The sequence below is a fragment of the Colias croceus genome, chromosome Z (assembly GCF_905220415.1).
Source record: "Colias croceus chromosome Z, ilColCroc2.1".
Classification (NCBI taxonomy): domain Eukaryota; kingdom Metazoa; phylum Arthropoda; class Insecta; order Lepidoptera; family Pieridae; genus Colias; species Colias croceus.
In genome coordinates, this window is record NC_059568.1 from 8,881,599 (window position 1) to 8,898,677 (window position 17,079).

The 17,079-nt window shown below is 33.1% G+C and overlaps 2 protein-coding genes across 5 annotated transcripts in view; one reads left to right on the plus strand and one right to left on the minus strand.

Annotated features, from left to right (window-relative positions):
- Window positions 1–9,122: 9,122 nt before the first annotated feature.
- Window positions 9,123–10,351, minus strand: LOC123705508. The gene is made up of 2 exons (XM_045654303.1): window positions 10,208–10,351; window positions 9,123–9,479 (listed from the first exon to the last, which is right to left on the minus strand). The coding sequence occupies exon 2, from the start codon at window positions 9,349–9,351 to the stop codon at window positions 9,178–9,180; it is 174 nt and encodes a 57-aa protein (XP_045510259.1). The 5' UTR covers window positions 9,352–9,479; window positions 10,208–10,351; the 3' UTR covers window positions 9,123–9,177.
- Window positions 10,352–11,978: 1,627 nt separating this feature from the next.
- The window catches only part of LOC123705509 (CCR4-NOT transcription complex subunit 1), a 34,807-nt gene continuing 29,706 nt past the window's right edge, over window positions 11,979–17,079 (plus strand). For all 4 annotated transcript variants that reach the window (XM_045654304.1, XM_045654306.1, XM_045654305.1 and 1 more), the window contains exon 1: window positions 11,979–12,327. In XM_045654304.1, the coding sequence (XP_045510260.1) occupies window positions 12,226–12,327 (102 nt within the window). In that variant the 5' untranslated portion in view covers window positions 11,979–12,225. The remainder of the gene's footprint in view (window positions 12,328–17,079) is intronic.

Below are 17,079 nucleotides of genomic sequence, written 5' to 3' on the forward strand. Positions count from 1 at the left end.
GCGCTGTGACCGCGTCCAGGCCGCGTCTGTCTATGTCGCTCCTAGAACTTTCAAGTAATCCAACTGACCGCCACCGCCACCGCCACCGCAGGCCGCGTCTGTCTGGGACACGCTTAAAACCTCAGGCATAGATAACGTCGATGGTGTAATATTTAAAAAGTTATTGTTAATCTTCCTTTTTCTTAAAAGCATCAAAGCATTATAATAATAATAATAATAAATTCTTTATTTGAAAACAGAAATACATGTGTACATATGCAATTAGATTTTGGGATAACTTACATATAATTAAAACATAAACCGTAGGTTAATTGCGCTATTTAAACAATGTCTCCTATACTAGGGAATGTCCTGTGTTACAGGAGACATTTATCCGTCCGTTGATACAAATGATATACCTGATTATTGTAACAATTCTATATTATGCAAGTATCACTTTAGCCAAAGATTTGGTGAATTTAAAAAATATACTCTTTAGGAAAAAAAAAAAAAAGAGAAATTGAACTAAAAATCTAAAAGAATTTAAAAGAAAGGATATACGTATTGAGTGTGTGTGTGTGTGTGTGTGTGTGTGTGTGTGTGTGTGTGTGAGGGAGTGTTCGTGTGTGTGTGTTTTCTATTTTGTAGTTTGGATTAAATAATATAGTGATCTAACAAGTGTTCACATTCATCATAATTAAGATCTAGAAGGTAATTAGTTAGGTTGGACTTACATTGTAATGTGTTCATGTTGTGTATATTAAGTGTCTTATTTAATTTATTATATAGATGAGAACTTAGGAATTCGTAATGTCTTTTTGCAAGCTTAGTATTTGTATATAAGACTGGGCATATCGGCGGGGGTCGCCTCTTATCTGGGAATTTACTTTTAGTTGCGGGAAGGCTTTTATGCTTCTTCAACATTGCCCGGAGTATATACATTTTGCGCACTGTAAGTACCTTAAAGTCAGTGTATACTTGTTTCGTTGGGTATCTGAAGGGTTTGTTGAGAAGAGATTTAATCACTGCTCTTTGAGCTCGTTCAGCTTGTACAATATTGTTTTTCGGAGCACCTCCCCAGACAGTGATGCAGTAACCAATAATTGATTCGCATAATGCGGTGTACACTATTTTAAGAACACCTTTATTGGCAGGGATCCGTAATTTTTTAAAAACGAATATTAACTTACGTATTCGCGAAGAGATGGCTTCAAGGTGCTGTTTCCAGGAGAGGCAAGAGTCTAACCAGACTCCGAGATATTTTACCGAGACGGCTCTATCTATGGATATACAATTGCAGGTATTTACTCTTTCGCACGAGTGGGCTATAATTTTGAAAGAAGGTTCAGGTGGAATAGCAGATATTTTACTGGCAAAGGTAATAAATTTAGATTTTTTAATATTTAAGGTCAGGAAGTTTGAAGAAAGCCAATTTTGAACAACACTTAAAGCACCTTCCGCTCCTTTCTTTGCCTCATCCCAGTCACGGCCACTCACTAAAAGTACAGTATCATCCGCATATGCTATGATACGTGTAGAAGGATAAGCAAGTTGGCAAAGATCGTTAACATATATTTGAAAAAGGAGCGGAGATAGTAAACTCCCTTGGGGTAAGCCAAATTCCAAACATTCTTCAGTGCTGATATGACTACCAATCTTAACGGATTGAGTTCTATTCGAGAGGAAATCTTCTAGTAGTTTGTAAGCTGTTCCCCGGATACCAATTCGCTCGAGCTTTTTTAGTAGGATAGGGATAGAGATAGTATCAAAAGCTTTGGACAAGTCGAGGAATATGCCAATACACTTAAGTTTGTTGTCGATATTTTTAACTAAAAATTCTAGAAGTGCAGCGACTGCATTTTCTGTTGACATGCCCTTTCGGAAACCAAACTGATTGTCAGCGATGATTTTATATTTCTCAAGGTAGCTATTCATGTTCTTGTATATTATTCTTTCTAAAATTTTGGAGATAGCAGGCAGTACTGAAATTGGTCTGTAATTATTAATACTATCTCTATCCCCAGCCTTGAAAACCGGATGTACGATGGCCTTTTTGAGAGCTGTAGGAAAAATACCCGTAGTTAAAGCAAGATTACAGATGTGTGTGATGGGAGGTACTAGTTTAGGTCTAGTAGCGTTAAGTAATTTGGGGGTAATGCCATCCCACCCAGGGGCACTATCAATGCGGAGGTTACTTACTATACCATCAACTGTATTTTCATCGGTCTCCAAGAAAACGATCGAATTAGGCATTGAGCAATTTAAACTTAAGTTTGTAAATTTGCGTTGACTTGTTGCATCTATTTTATTTGCCATATTTTTTCCTACGCTGGCGAAGAAGCTATTTATAGTATTAACTGATACCAGGGGGTTACTATGCATGTTGAGAAGTTCAGTGCATGATGAGGTACATGAATCCTGATCTAACACGTTACGGACAGCTCCCCACATTTTTTTAGTGTCCTTACCGGCCTCGACGAATAATTTTTCTTCGAACTCCCGTCTTACTTTTTTGAGTAGGTTGTTGCAGAAGTTACGGTAACGTAAGTATGTTAATTTTAAAGTAGTATTTTTAGGGTTTTTATTTGATTTATAATGCATCCTGTCTCTATTGCGTATACATCTGAGAAGGCCAATTGTCATCCACGGTTTTTTGAGTCTAAGCTTAGAGGGAATAGGTCTAAGTATAGTATTCTTAGTCAAAATAGGCGAAAGTAGGTGGAGTAGTCTATTCATGGCTGTGTTAGCATCCGTACAACTGAGAACACTCGATAAATCGCATTGTTGAATATCATGAACGGTTTCTGTAAAATTTAAGTGGGGACGATTAAAGTGAGTGATTTTATTAGTCAATTTTATTTCTAAGTTCAATAGTAAAGCCGAATGATCAGTTATAGATGTTTTTAGTATAAGAGATGTGGGAACATAGGTTGACTTTATAAATATATGATCTAGACAATTATCTAACCGAGTTGCGAGGTGGTGAGCTGGAAGAAGCCCATGCGAGGCCATAAAGTTTAAGTAATGATTTGATCGATGATCACAGTTATTTGGAGTTATATTAATGTTCAAATCACCAATTATTGAAATATTACTAAATTGTTTATAATTTATTAAAATGCAATCTAAGCTGTCTAAAAAATTGTCTATGTTTTTATGGCATGGGGATCTATATATAGCAACTAATATAATTTTATTGTATATATTGCATACTAGGCCACTTGCATCAGTGAGATTCGGTTCATGAACATTAAAACTTAAAGAGTTTTTGATATAAAGGACTACTCCATCATTTTTATTTATGACTTTTGATGTGTGGACTGAGGTATATCCCTTTATTTGAGGAATAATAGAAGACTTTTGCAGCCAACATTCTGTTAAAATGATTACATCTAAGTTGATTTTCATCGCTACGAGTAGGCAAAGTAAATCGTTGAAATTTTTGGTAATGCTTCTAATATTAATGTGCATTATGTTAAACGAGCTTTCAGTAAGATTTATATATTTTGAACATTGTTCTGGAAAGCATGTATATGAAGAGCAGACAATGAAATTGTCCAACTCATCGTTTATATCATTTACAGGAGCCATTGAGTATAGGTAATAGACTTAATAATAATTGACTGTAGGAAGTGATTTTGTTTTGGAAAGCTAAGCAATTTTTACTTAAATATACACGCGATGAGTTATGTATGGAGATAAGGAGAGAGAATGTGTTTATTGAAGTGCAAGTCTTATGTGTTAAATTAGTGCGAGAGAACCGATAAATGTTATTAAATTTTAAACAAGGTATAGAGTGAAGAGGGTGGTATAGTTTAACATTATGTGTTTTTTTGTTTGTATGTGTGTTAAGTAGTGAGTGCAAGTATGCTGAAGTTATAAATGGGAAATAAAAATGTGTTTTTAAATTGTATATGTGTGTAATCCTTTCTATATAGATATTTTTAATTACATTAATTATAACTATTATAATGAAATATGATCGATTTACAAAGGTTATGCTGAATACACAGGTTATGTATACGACATTATATACTACAAATGCTTCAAAAAATTTGGGATATAGTCATTGATTAGTATTGTTTAGTAATTGTAACTCACGCAATGTTTGTTCTGTCTTAACGAGGATTTGTTTGGCGCCTGGCATTTTTCTTAGAAATATATTTCCATTTGTGGTCCAACAGAAATTGTAATTATTATGTTTTGCAAATTCCTTGGCAGCAAGAAACAGCTTTCTCGAGCTAGCGTAAAGGTGTTCCGATACATATATGGGGCGATCTTCTCCCGGCAAGCCGATACTATGAGTAGTAAGGCGATGATCTTTCGCATGTTTTTTATTGAAGGTTCTTAGGGAGGTAACAATTTGATTTTTTAATTGCACGTTACTAAGCTCGGCGACGATGGGTCTAATGGTTCCTGTTTTACCTGGTAATCGATATACATCCCGGATATTTGTTTCAACCAGCGTCACGTCGACTGCGGAACAAACTTTTTTAACTATGCTTGACAGTTGTGATGTGGATTCTTTGTCCTCTGGTGGAATGTTGCGTATTTCGATTGTAGAAGCCCTAGTTGAGCGCTGGATATCCTGTAATTTTGTTTCGAGGCACTTAATACTTTCTCTGTATATTTGTTTCTCTTTTTGTAAAGTTTCAATTTGTTTAAGCATGTCATCATACTGTTTATTAATAAAGGTGATAGTTTTTTCGATTTCAAGATTAGATTTTTGTATAGCAATGTTTTGTAGTTTTATTTCAGCCATTTCGGAAGATAGTTTATTTAAAGCTGAGGTTTGGTCATCACAGAATTTCTTAAGAAACGATTCTTGTTCATTTTTCCATGCTTTCAATATTTGGTGTATGTCGATAGAAGTATCCTTGGTATCCGAGTCCGGGGAAGAGCAGGGACGAGGACGTTTTTGGCGCATTGTTGTATTTACATTGGCACTAGGACTGCTTGATATCAGTTGCGGAATGTCCGATTCAGACATTGTTTGAGTAATATTGCTGGAGGTAGACGGAGGTGAGCGTTGAACGCGAGGCATGATACCAGTGCCAAGGTATACTAGATCTTAACACTTACGCGCGTTGAGTCGTTTATGCAGTGAGTACAGCGTAAATGACCTTCAATCAGCAAGGCTCGTGACGTGATCTTCGTAGTACGGGACAGCAATAATTATGGCTACTGTCTTTTTCTCGCAGAGGTGACGGAGTGCGGCGGAGAAAGACTTCGTCGTAGCGGCGCCGTAGAGCGATGGACGCAAGATTGGTCACTTCGTCACTATTTTTAAGAGTTAAAGTCGCGCACACGATTAAATTTACAAGAAACAAAAACACGTCTGCTCGCTGTCACAGTTTGGACGGAACTGACTTATCTTTAATTTATCATTATATTAATTTAAAGGAATTTCCTCCCAAAGAATGTTCCGAAAAGGTTCCGAACTACTGTTCTATAGTTCCGAAGCACTGGCCAATATAAAATATAGATATTTGAAACATTTTATCGTTTAAAATAATTAAATGTATGACAATCAGGCAATTGTCAAAAAAGTGCAGACTTGTGTGCCTGTATCAAGCTTTATTATTGTTATAAATACGAAGAAAACATGTTTGGGGTTCGTTCTCTCATAACAGGAGCATGTCGTGGTCGCAGCATCCTTCGCAAGATACCTACAGCAAAGCCTATACAGAGAATGCATCATGATGAATTTACTAAACCGTTCGATAACTTACCTTTTAACGTCACTAACAGGTAAAATATAATCAACCAAAAATTTTATTGTAAGAGAAAAATTATTAAATAACTAAGTATTTATTTGTTTTTATGCAGACTACGTGCTGGCATCTGATTGGTGAAGCTTTGTCTTTTCTATCCTGAAATTTAGACTGCAGCATGATCGTTTTGATAGATTGCATGCCAAAGCTTAGAACATTTTATTAAACTCAGGCTGAACGCGAACTGTATTAAAAAGATGATTTGATATTTGTAGACGGTCATGCAGCATGATAATTCACGTACCTACCTAAACCCACCTCATTCTTGCATTAATGCAAGCAGTACTGGATGAATGGCCAAAAAACCTAATCATCAATTTTTATACAGTTCGCGTCCATCTTTGATTGTCATAGAACAGCTAGCTCCCAGCACATAGTTTGCACTTATTAATTTTAATCATCAATCTAAACGAGCATTCATGTATCACACCACGCCACCACGTAACGCATGTCATACTGCGTTATCGTCTGTGTTCCTCGCAAACGGGCCAACGACCACAGCCACTGGTGATCAGCGACAGCCACTTGACACACCTTTTCGTATATTTTTTCACAGAAGTGGCCGTGGCCGCGACAAATAATTGAAAAAAAATGTGTCAAGTAGCTGTCGCTGGCCACCTGCAGACACTGTGGTCGGTGTCCCGTTTGCGCCGACTTTAAAGGGACGACTTTACATTTTTTGCATTGAATCTTTTATTAATAGGAATTGAATCTACTTACTTCTACCGAAATATTGTACTCATTTTGTTTTGTGCGCTGAAGCTGATAACATTTTTTTTTTCAGATACGTGTGTACCCTTGTATTCTGTGTTTTCTTTGGAGTTGGCTGGTGGGCACCCTACGCTATTCTATGGTATTCAATGGCCAAGAGAACGTTCTAACGTGTACCTATGTGTCTATATTGAATAAATAATAAACACCTACTATTTATATTTTACTAGCGGTCCGCCCCGGCTTCGCCCGTGGTACATATTAACGTTTTCTCTACATAAGAACCATCCTCGTACTTCAAGGAATATAATAAAAAAAGAATTATCGAAATCGGTTCAGCCGTTCTCGAGTTATGGAATTACAACGAAAAGTGGCATTGATTTTTATATATTAGATTCGTTTCATTGCTTTTTTAGTCTTTAGAGCTGATATGATGAGAGTTATGTCTGGTTTTCCGGCTAATCTCAAGAACACAGATTTTTCACACAGATGTATCATGCAGGAGTAACTTTGCTATTTTTTTACCGATATTACCACAGGAAGATTAGGATTAAAAGGAAAACTCACTGCGAGGGGCAGCTATCTAAATAAAATAGTTCAGGATACATCGCCCATTTTTGCAAGTGACTACTATCAAGCTGATTTTCCGTTTGTAGCTTTATTTTGATGAGACACCGAATAATTTCGTGTACGAAACTCTCGATTGTGGTAGCTAACAGAGATAACAAGGATAAAAAATTTTGATTTGATGGTTCTCAAATATTTATTACGCAATTTGTAGGACAATAATATGTCTGTTGAATTATATAAACATTAACTAAGTGAAAACAAAAAATCAGCTTGTTAGTAATCATTTATGATGACCTCGTTATCGATACACTTTGGAAAGGGGGACTCTTTGAACCAACCATAGATTTTGTAGGACAAATATTTTTTCGAATAATTTATGTAATTATCTTGAGATTGAACAAAAAAAATTCAGTTAGTAATAAATATTTGAGAACCATCAAATCAAAAATTTGTATCCTTGTTATCTCTGTTAGCTACCACAATCGAGACTTTCGTACACGAAATTATTGGGCGTCTCATCAAAATAAAGCTACAAACGGAAAATTAGCTTGATAGTAGTCACTTGCAAAAATGGGCGATGTATCCTGAACACCCTGAACTAAAAGTCCCAAGCTGAATTTGAATAGAATAAACACCACCTCAAACGCCACCTAGTGAGATTTTAAAAAACTAATAGGGCGTGGACATGACAAGTATAGTATAAGTATAGCATAGGTTTACTAGATGGCGCTTATCAAGATGGCTCATAATAAAAATAAACATTTTATTGTTATTTCATTCATATCATTGATGGGCAAAACACTAGTCATTACGCAGTAGGTATAATAGAAATACAGAATACTTATTTTCCTAGAAGACTACCCTGTTTCCACATCATGATAGATGTTTTTGTTCTAGTTACTTATTTATGAACACACAACAAAAATTATAAAAAAAATTTACTCTTCATGAAGTAGATATTCTAACTTTAAAAACCCATGAATACTTGTGCGACTTTCATTTTATACTTACATTAAATTACTACTATATAATATGAATACATACAAATTAGAAACAACTAATTACAATTTTAAAGTTTACTAGTACCTGCTCACTACGTTTTTAGTACCAGCACATTTCTATTCTGTTAGGCCAGTAGGTGAACTTGAACCACAATAGAATTGAGAACATCTAGGTACATTTTTCCTGATGGTTCACACAATATAACCTAGAAAATTACATTAGAAGCTACAAAAAAACAATTCTAACCAACTTCATAATTATTAATTACAGATAATTAAATAAAATGCTCTTTGTAAAATAAAATCTACATAATCAATAACCTCGACAAAATTTTGGAGAATTACACTAAACTCCAGGGCAATGTTGTGAATCTTATTTCCATCTGTTTAAAAAGTAACACATTTTTACTTGATAAGTAGGTAAGTACATAATTAACTTTTAATAAATATGAAACAAGTGCTGTAGCACTACTAATATTTTATTAATAAAATATCATTGATCATAAATCACCACTTAACCACCCGTAAATAATATTGTGCATGTTTTACAAATGATTTTTAAATGACAATTTGTTTTTGTGATAGTTATAGGTAGTTAGTATGCTTTATACCTTTAACAACAAACCGGGCGAACTCCGTTTCGCCACCAGAGACACCTTTTCTTTGCTAATAACCCCCCCGGAGCCTGAGACCTCTCCAAAAATTGCAAAACCGTGGAAATCTGTTGGTGTGTTCTGGAGTTATAGCGTCAGGAAGAAAAACCCGACTTATTTTTATATGGTAGATCAAACACAGATAGTTCACTCTCCACTTTAACAATTAATATTTCTAATCAGAACATTATTTCTTTGTTTTTAATTATATAAAGTTCAAATACAATTTATACTTTGTATTGTTAGTTGTTATTGGAACTGCATAATAAAGTTTAAATTTTTTTAAATGAAATAAAAATTTAAAACTGATTCCTATACCTAACAGAAATTAAATAAAAGTGGAACATGTGAATCTAAAGTACATAAAGTTCATATATTTTAAGGATCGTTTCAGGTGTGATCAATTAGTAACTTGATGAAAAATAAACAAAATCTACCGTGTACTACATTTATTTAACAGAAATATTACATCACAAATTTTAAATAGATTTAGGGCCAGGATGGCGCATCACCTTCCTTCACTCTACCTCCATAAAGAGCAGATTTATCTCTAAAATTTGTCATTCTCAATGTTTCCTGATCATCCAAGTATTTGCCAATAAAGAATCCAGTCATGGGGACAGCGAACCAAACATAGCGAGTTGTAATACCAAAAATAGCCATTTTACTCCTTCTTCAGTGCTTTCCACTTTCTAGTGTGGCTCCAATCAAGCCAGATGAACGTAGCAGCTAGCGTAGGAAATGTGATGCTGACTAAGTTCCTGCGTAGGAACTGTAAAAACGCCATATACCTACAAACCATTAACATAAAATTTAATCAGCCATTCTTGTTCTTATTGGAATATGAACAATTTTCTGTTTAGTAGTTTAACTATTAGTTTATATTATTCTCTACCTTAAAAAGTGACTTACAATAATAAGAAATAGTTATGAAATAATGATATCTGTTTATTACTGCCTATATGGTGCATGTATTAGTTAATAACTATTGAACTAATGCAGCAATATCATAGCAACGCAAATTTTAACTTTACTTTGACTATAATGTTTGGATAAATTTGAGTAGCTTTGGTTTTTTTTTTGTGATTAATAAAATAAGACAATTAGAAGTTTCTATTTGACGGAATAAGGACTAGAATAGAATTAGGATTAATTTTCATCGGAACTCGTGTAAAAATCGCATTTAGCTATGTAAACAATTCCATTAGTAAATGTTATGTAATGTTTTATGTATTTTAGTAATTCGTACTACTTGCTTACTTAGCATATTACTATCGTTTTAATGATATTTATGGAAACTAATCGTAGTATATTTTAATACTTTTGCACAAAATACCAAATAAAAACCGAAATAAGGCAAATTACTGTTAAAAATATTATTAAATTACGAATTATGATAATGCAGCTACAATATTTACAATTTGATGATATTGAAATAAAATGGAATCTTAGTTATTTTAGATAAGTTTTTAGATGAGAATATGGATGAAAAATACAAAAAAAATAATTAAAAACTAACCTATGTTTCGAATGACGATTGACGTCTCGCAAATCCAATATATATTAATACCAACATAACGGATCTACACCTATTAAGTACCTGTGCCACAGACCACAGAGCAAGTAATCCACAGACCTGTGCCCTGAGCCTGTGCCTATTACTTATTGTTACAGATTATAGACCTCAGATTGCTCTGAGTTATAGACTATGGTCATCGTGTTACAGATTATTAATATTTCTCTTATTTCCATAACACAATATTATGATATTTTGATTTATATAGGTTAAATCCTTAGTTTTATTAGATTTTATAAATATTGCCTACATCATAAAAAAATACCGTGTGTGGCGAACGCATGTAAGTGTAACTTCTTTGACAAGATTCAAACCAATTCAAACATACCAAACCAAAATGTTCTTACTGTTCTGTGGCTGGCAGCATAGTACCTAGGTATAGTCTTGGGTTTACAAAAAGTAACAAAATGACGATCAGTTACTTTTAGTAGCATCATTGTTCTATTTAATTATTAATAAAAATAAAATAAAACATACATGTATATTGGGTTTATCCACTCAGTTGCAGAAGATTGCATGACAGCCAATTTCACATGAAACATGTATATAATACAAATACAATGCGTTTCATTATAGAAACGAATCTTAAATGGCGGCGCTTATCATTCCCTCTCGCTGACGATGCTTATGCAAAAAAATAGGGTAAAGTAATGTCACTAAAATGTAATTTATTTTATTTTTCCTATAATATATTTTTTTATCATAAATTTACAATGACAATTATGTATTTTCGATAATAAAATAAAAATTTTCAATTTACGTAATCAAATTTTCCATTTCTGTCATCTTGTCTTACCGTGCAAAATAAACGCGTGCATCCTCCACGGCAACCGTTCAATATCTGATGGAAATTTGTGATAGATGTGCAAATATACAAAACCTTCTTGGTATACATATATACCAAGAAGGTTTGGTATATATACAAAATGTATGGAAAAGCTACCTTCCGAATTTCTGATCAGAAAAATTCTGACGTCCGATCCTTTGCATCGGCACCCATCAGAAGTGGACATCAGAAACGTCAAAATTCTGATTGTATATGGAGTCCCTAACAAAATGTATTAAAAGAGTGCGTCCGGCGGGCATCAGAAATTTTCTGATAGAAAAATTGCCGATGTGCGATCCCCCTTAAGTAGCACTGTATCTTTTCAAGTGGCTAGTGGTGGCTACGAACCGTATTTCGTCTCAATGGACTATGAAAGATGTTTTAAAACTTATAAAGTTACATGTTATATTTTTTTAGAACTAAATTATCACCACATAACACTCTTTTTTCTTGCAAGCTTGTATAAAAACTTACCAGACTGGCAGCTATTCAAAGGTTCTTATAAAAGAAATCTAGTTAAATATATATTAAATAATGAGTTTAATTCTGTGGTTTAATTATTACTAAGTATTAATCATAAGCCTTGGAAAAAATAAAAGAATTAATATATTATTTTAAGAAAATAAATTTACACAGCTTTATATAATAATAATATTACATGAAGACTATGTATTTCAATCTTATTTAAGCTGTGCCTTTGTTAAGTATTTAATTATATTATAATATTTTATTTATTTTAGAATTACGTGAGAATTACTAATGTATTTATAATAATAATTAATAATCTGTATTAATTTAAAGATACATGGTAACATATAGTATGTTGGCACTACTGGAAATTGCCCCAGCCTAGCAAGGGGAAAGGGGACAAAAGGAATCGAGGACGAATCACGTTCGAGCGAAGCGAATGCCCTCGTCATCGTGTGCGGTTCCTCTTGAAGTTGGATTTTGTTGCAGTGGGGTGTTAAAATTATGTTAATTTTGAAGTGAACAACAGTATTGGTGATGTTGACCTTAGGATTGTCTTTAGTTCGCCTAAAAACTGTAAAAGAACCTAAATTCACCGTAGTAATCCGTCGAAAATCGAGAAAGCTTCAAACGTGTTTGAAGCTTTCGGTTTCGCATTAATGGAACTATGAACCTGGACCCTTTAACGTTTAGCTTATTACAAATCAATAATCTCGTTGTTAATTTAAATAAGAAGAACTTTAAGCAGACAAGTCAAGAGTTAACGCAGGTGAGAAATATTGTATTTGAATTGTCTTTGTTTTTCATTTGTCGCCATATTGTGAACGGAAACCACGAGTTAGCTTTGTAAGGATTTTTTATTTTTATGTAATTTGTTATGAATTGCTATATGTGTTGCATATGCATTGTTGTTGCAAAGCGCCTTCTTGCCAAATACTCAGTTATATTTGCGTGTGATGTCTGAAAACGTGACGTAAAGTGAAATTGATAAGCAACACGTCTGCGCGATTTACTGTGTATTGTGTGGTAATTGTGCGATGTATTACACATTTAAGTACTTGTTTTTATATTTATGTGTAGCATCACGCCATTACGTTAACGAACTATCGATATTAACGTATGGTAACTAGTCCTTATTGATTCATTCTATTAAAATCCGCGTTTTGAAGAATCATGTTATAATCGTTATGCTTTTGAGGGTATTAATAAAACCGTTACATATTTCAATTGGAGGACTGAAAAATAATTTGGGTACATACAATATAAAATGGACACAACGAAATGGCTTATTTTTAACTTTTTTTTTAAATACCCCTAATAAATTTTAAAATTTGTAAAAAGCCTTGACTTACTTCAAGAGCATATTTGAGTTTTGCCCTTGTTATCCACTTCAATACAAAGGTCTTCAATTTAAAACCTGTGATTTTAATATTATTACAGTATTTATTTTAAATTATTATGAATAATCTGATTAAGCTGGATATACCTAAATGAATGAGTCAAACAGTCAAACGAATCATTAGGCTTTAAACTTTTAAATGTACAACATACATAAAATTAGTAGGTACATTCACAACATATTTGAATTTAAACTATTAGTCAAGAAAATGTATATTTTGCATATTGATAACTTCCACAACATGCATAATAGCTTTCACTTAAGAATGGCAGGGTAACTAAGTTTCCTGCCAGTTCATATTGGATTATCGTTAAGAGAACATTTTTTAATTGGAATAAAAAGATATTTAATTGAGGGTAGTTTGATATTTTCAGCAAAGCACATGGTTGAATACCATGTGCTTTGATCATTTTCATTTCATTAATTCTAACTGTTAGGTACATTTTATAATTAACTGAAATAGACCATGTTATTACAAGTTATAGACTACAAGCCCGCATAGGAAAAAAATATGGGTCAAATGAACCACCAGGGGACATATCTAGAAGGATAGAAGAGCATAAAATAATAAGATTCATCACTATGCCGTCACTTGTAAGCTGGTCCAACTGAGTGCAGATGAGAATTGAAAAGTACAGGTAGACTCGGTAAATTTTGGTCATATATTTTTGTACGGCATTCTTAACCATCGTTAGATCCATTAAAAATAATAAGAAACCGCTCAGTGCCGTACAAAAATGGTGGTCCACAAAGTCGGAATTTTTATTTAATTTCCGAGAGTTACCGAGGGTAAATTTGGTCATTTGACCATGTACGGCATCTGTGTCATACTATGCCTATACTGCTTTTAATCCATTATTCCGCAACGCCGTACAAAAATCATGGGGACAAGGGGAAAAATCGAGAGTTGTAATCCCCTCTCTTTCCCCACTCCAGGGGGTCATTTGACACAACACGAAATAAATTTATTTTTAAAGTATTTTATGCATAGATAATATTTTTTCATGTGCCGTACATTTTCGTTGGTTCAAAGGGGAAAAATCTGAAAAAGAAAAAAATCCATATAACGAAATGTTTGCTTTATATTTTGATAATAAAATATAAATATACATTAATATTAAGAAGCTCGAGGTGGTTAATTATCACCAGTCAGGTAGAATGGACTCCGTTAAATTGATGAACTAATAAAGAAGCTATGAACGAAAAGATGTGAATTATATGCAATCAGCCCATGAATACAGGTAAAGTCACAAGCAAATGCTAGTAATATATACATATTCAAAATGTACAAGTAAAGCGCTTTCAAATGATACCAAACACGGTATATTTATCTTAACTTTATTTTTTACTCTGTAGGTATGTTTTGTCCGCTAGAGGGCGCCACATTAGATTTTGTGAAACCCCATATAGCCTTTAGCTAGCTGGTCGCTGGTTATCCAGTGAACAATTCAGACGCTTCTAATGATATGTCATTTGTCGAATTCTGATAAGTAGTTTAGAAGTTACGAGGGAATAGATGAACATACATACATGACCTGTCAAAATCATAACCCTCCTTTTGCTTTGCCGTAGTTGGGTAAAAATATTTTAATGCCGTACTGTATCAAATGGCCATAAAGCACCCTTAAAATTGTAGCTTTCGTCGCTTTCATCAGCCTAAAAGATGTGGTCTGCACAAAAATGTACGGCATCGTTTTTTCCTAATTTATCTATGTTAATACTATTTAAAACAACGAATAAAGTGTAGAAAACTATTATATTTCATTAATCTACGATGTTTAAACTTTTACAAAATTTCTGTTTTTGCATTTCTCTATAACTTTTTTAGAACGGTTTCTTTTGAACGGCAATACTATACAACGATTGAATTTTACAATATCATGTTAAAAAAAAAGTTCCCGTACAGGGTCAAATGACCTTACAGCTCTTTATATCAAGAATTCGATGAAATTAAGATGATTATTGGTATACATTTAAAAGAACAATTATTTTTTGACGGCATTGCTTTTAATAGTACTTTTGAATGCTAGATAATGTTTTGGAACCGAAGCCGTACTTAGTCAAATGACCCCCTGGAGTGGGGAAAGAGAGGGGATTGCAACTCTCGATTTTTTCCCCTTGTCCCCATGATTTTTGTACGGCGTTGCGGAATAATGGATTAAAAGCAGTATAGGCATAGTATAACACAGATGCCGTACATGGTCAAATGATCAAATTTACCCTCGGTAACTCTCGGAATTTAAATAAAAATTCCGACTTTGTGGACCACCATTTTTGTACGGCACTGAGCGGTTTCTTATTATTTTTAATGGATCTATCGATGGTTAAGAATGCCGTACAAAAATATATGACCAAAATTTACCGAGTCTACCTGTACTTTTCAATTCCCATCTGCACTCAGTTGGACAGCTTACAAGTGACGGCATAGTGATGAATCTTATTATTTTATGCTCTTCTATCGTTCTAGATATGTCCCCTGGTGGTTCATTTGACCCATATTTTTTTCCTATGCGGGCTTGTAGTCTATTATTATAAAGTTTAAAAGGGAACAAAAACAAATAATGCTCAGTTGTCAGTAAAATTAAAACACTTTTTTAAAAATAATACAATATTACAATATTATTATGTTAGTTATTACTTATTTGTGCATATTCTGTTGGTTTTGAATAAAGTAACTATTACTAAGTACAAAAATAATTATAGATGCATGTCTATACTACTATTATAAAGCTGAAGAGTTTGTTTGTTTGTTTGAATGCTCTAATCTCGGGAACTACGGGTCCGATTTGAAAAATTATTTCGGTGTTAGATAGCCTTTTTAGCGAGGAAGGTTATAGGCTATATATCATCACGCTACAACCAACAGGAGTGGAGCCACAGGTGTAAAACCGCACGGAGCAGCTAGTAATAAGATGAAGTTACAAAAACTACAAGCAAAGCGAATTTTTCTTTATTTAGTTATATATTTTCTTTTGCATTTGAATTGTAAATCTAAACCATTTTAAAATTCACCTTTAGGCACATCTAAAAATTTAATTAAAATCAGTCCAGCTATTTGGGAGAAGTTCAGTGACAATCACATGCACGGAAACATTTATAAATCCTATAATATGTACATACATTATCATTCATCATCAGCATCATCAGCCCATATTGTTCACACTGCTGGGACATAAGACTCCTATGAGTGTATATTATCATTATTTTCATAAGATTCTAGTAGAATATCGGAATACTGGGAATTTAATAAACGCTTGTTAATTTTTTTAATAAGTTTGTTTAATTTATTACTTTGAAACAAAACATTTTTTTTTAGTTTCATTAAAAAATAATCATACCAAATGATGGCAATTAATAAGAATGTTTTGTTAAGTGTACATAGTTTACCATTCCAGTAATTTTAATAATTTTCTTTTTTTAAGTAGGAACTCCCAACCGTGTTTGTAACTTGTATTGGATAAAAAACTTCACATCTCTTTAGATGATTATCAAATAGTTATTTTAATTTTTAATATATACAAAATCATGGATTAGTATACTATAATAATAATTTATGATATTAATAATTGCAGTTGTTCATTTAGCTATGAAATACTTATTAATCTGTGCTCTGCTACTTGTGTTGTTTGTCTATGCTTTTCTATGCTAGCAATATTAAATGCTAGCATAATTTCTTTTACATATTATAATAATCAATGGGGTTAGAGCCTTTACTTTCATTTATCAGTTTAAAAAAATAATATAATATGTTTTTAACTGCTTTGTATCCTTCCGCTTGTTGTATTTTTGCTTCTGTCTTTAGAATTATATTTATTGTGAGAATAATAAGGACATATTTTTATTGAGTATCATTATCATATAAAAGAAATTAAATGTTAATACAGTGGGTAAACTAAAAAATAATTTCAATCCATGACAGTAAAATATATCGTCTCAGCCATTCCTTTCACAGCTTATCTGATTTGTTATGACTGCTATTTGATTATTAATTATAAAATGTGAATATCTAGATTTACCATAAGTTTTTGCATTGCAAATGTGCATTTGGTGAAAAAAATGTATTGATGTATCACATTACATTGCTAATGTCTATGTATTGCAATGCAATTAATTATGTTAGAT

Excerpts from the sequence above, each read along its gene's own strand:
- LOC123705508 (XM_045654303.1), bottom strand. The coding sequence starts at position 9,351 with ATGGCTATTTTTGGTATTACAACTCGCTATGTTTGGTTCGCTGTCCCC.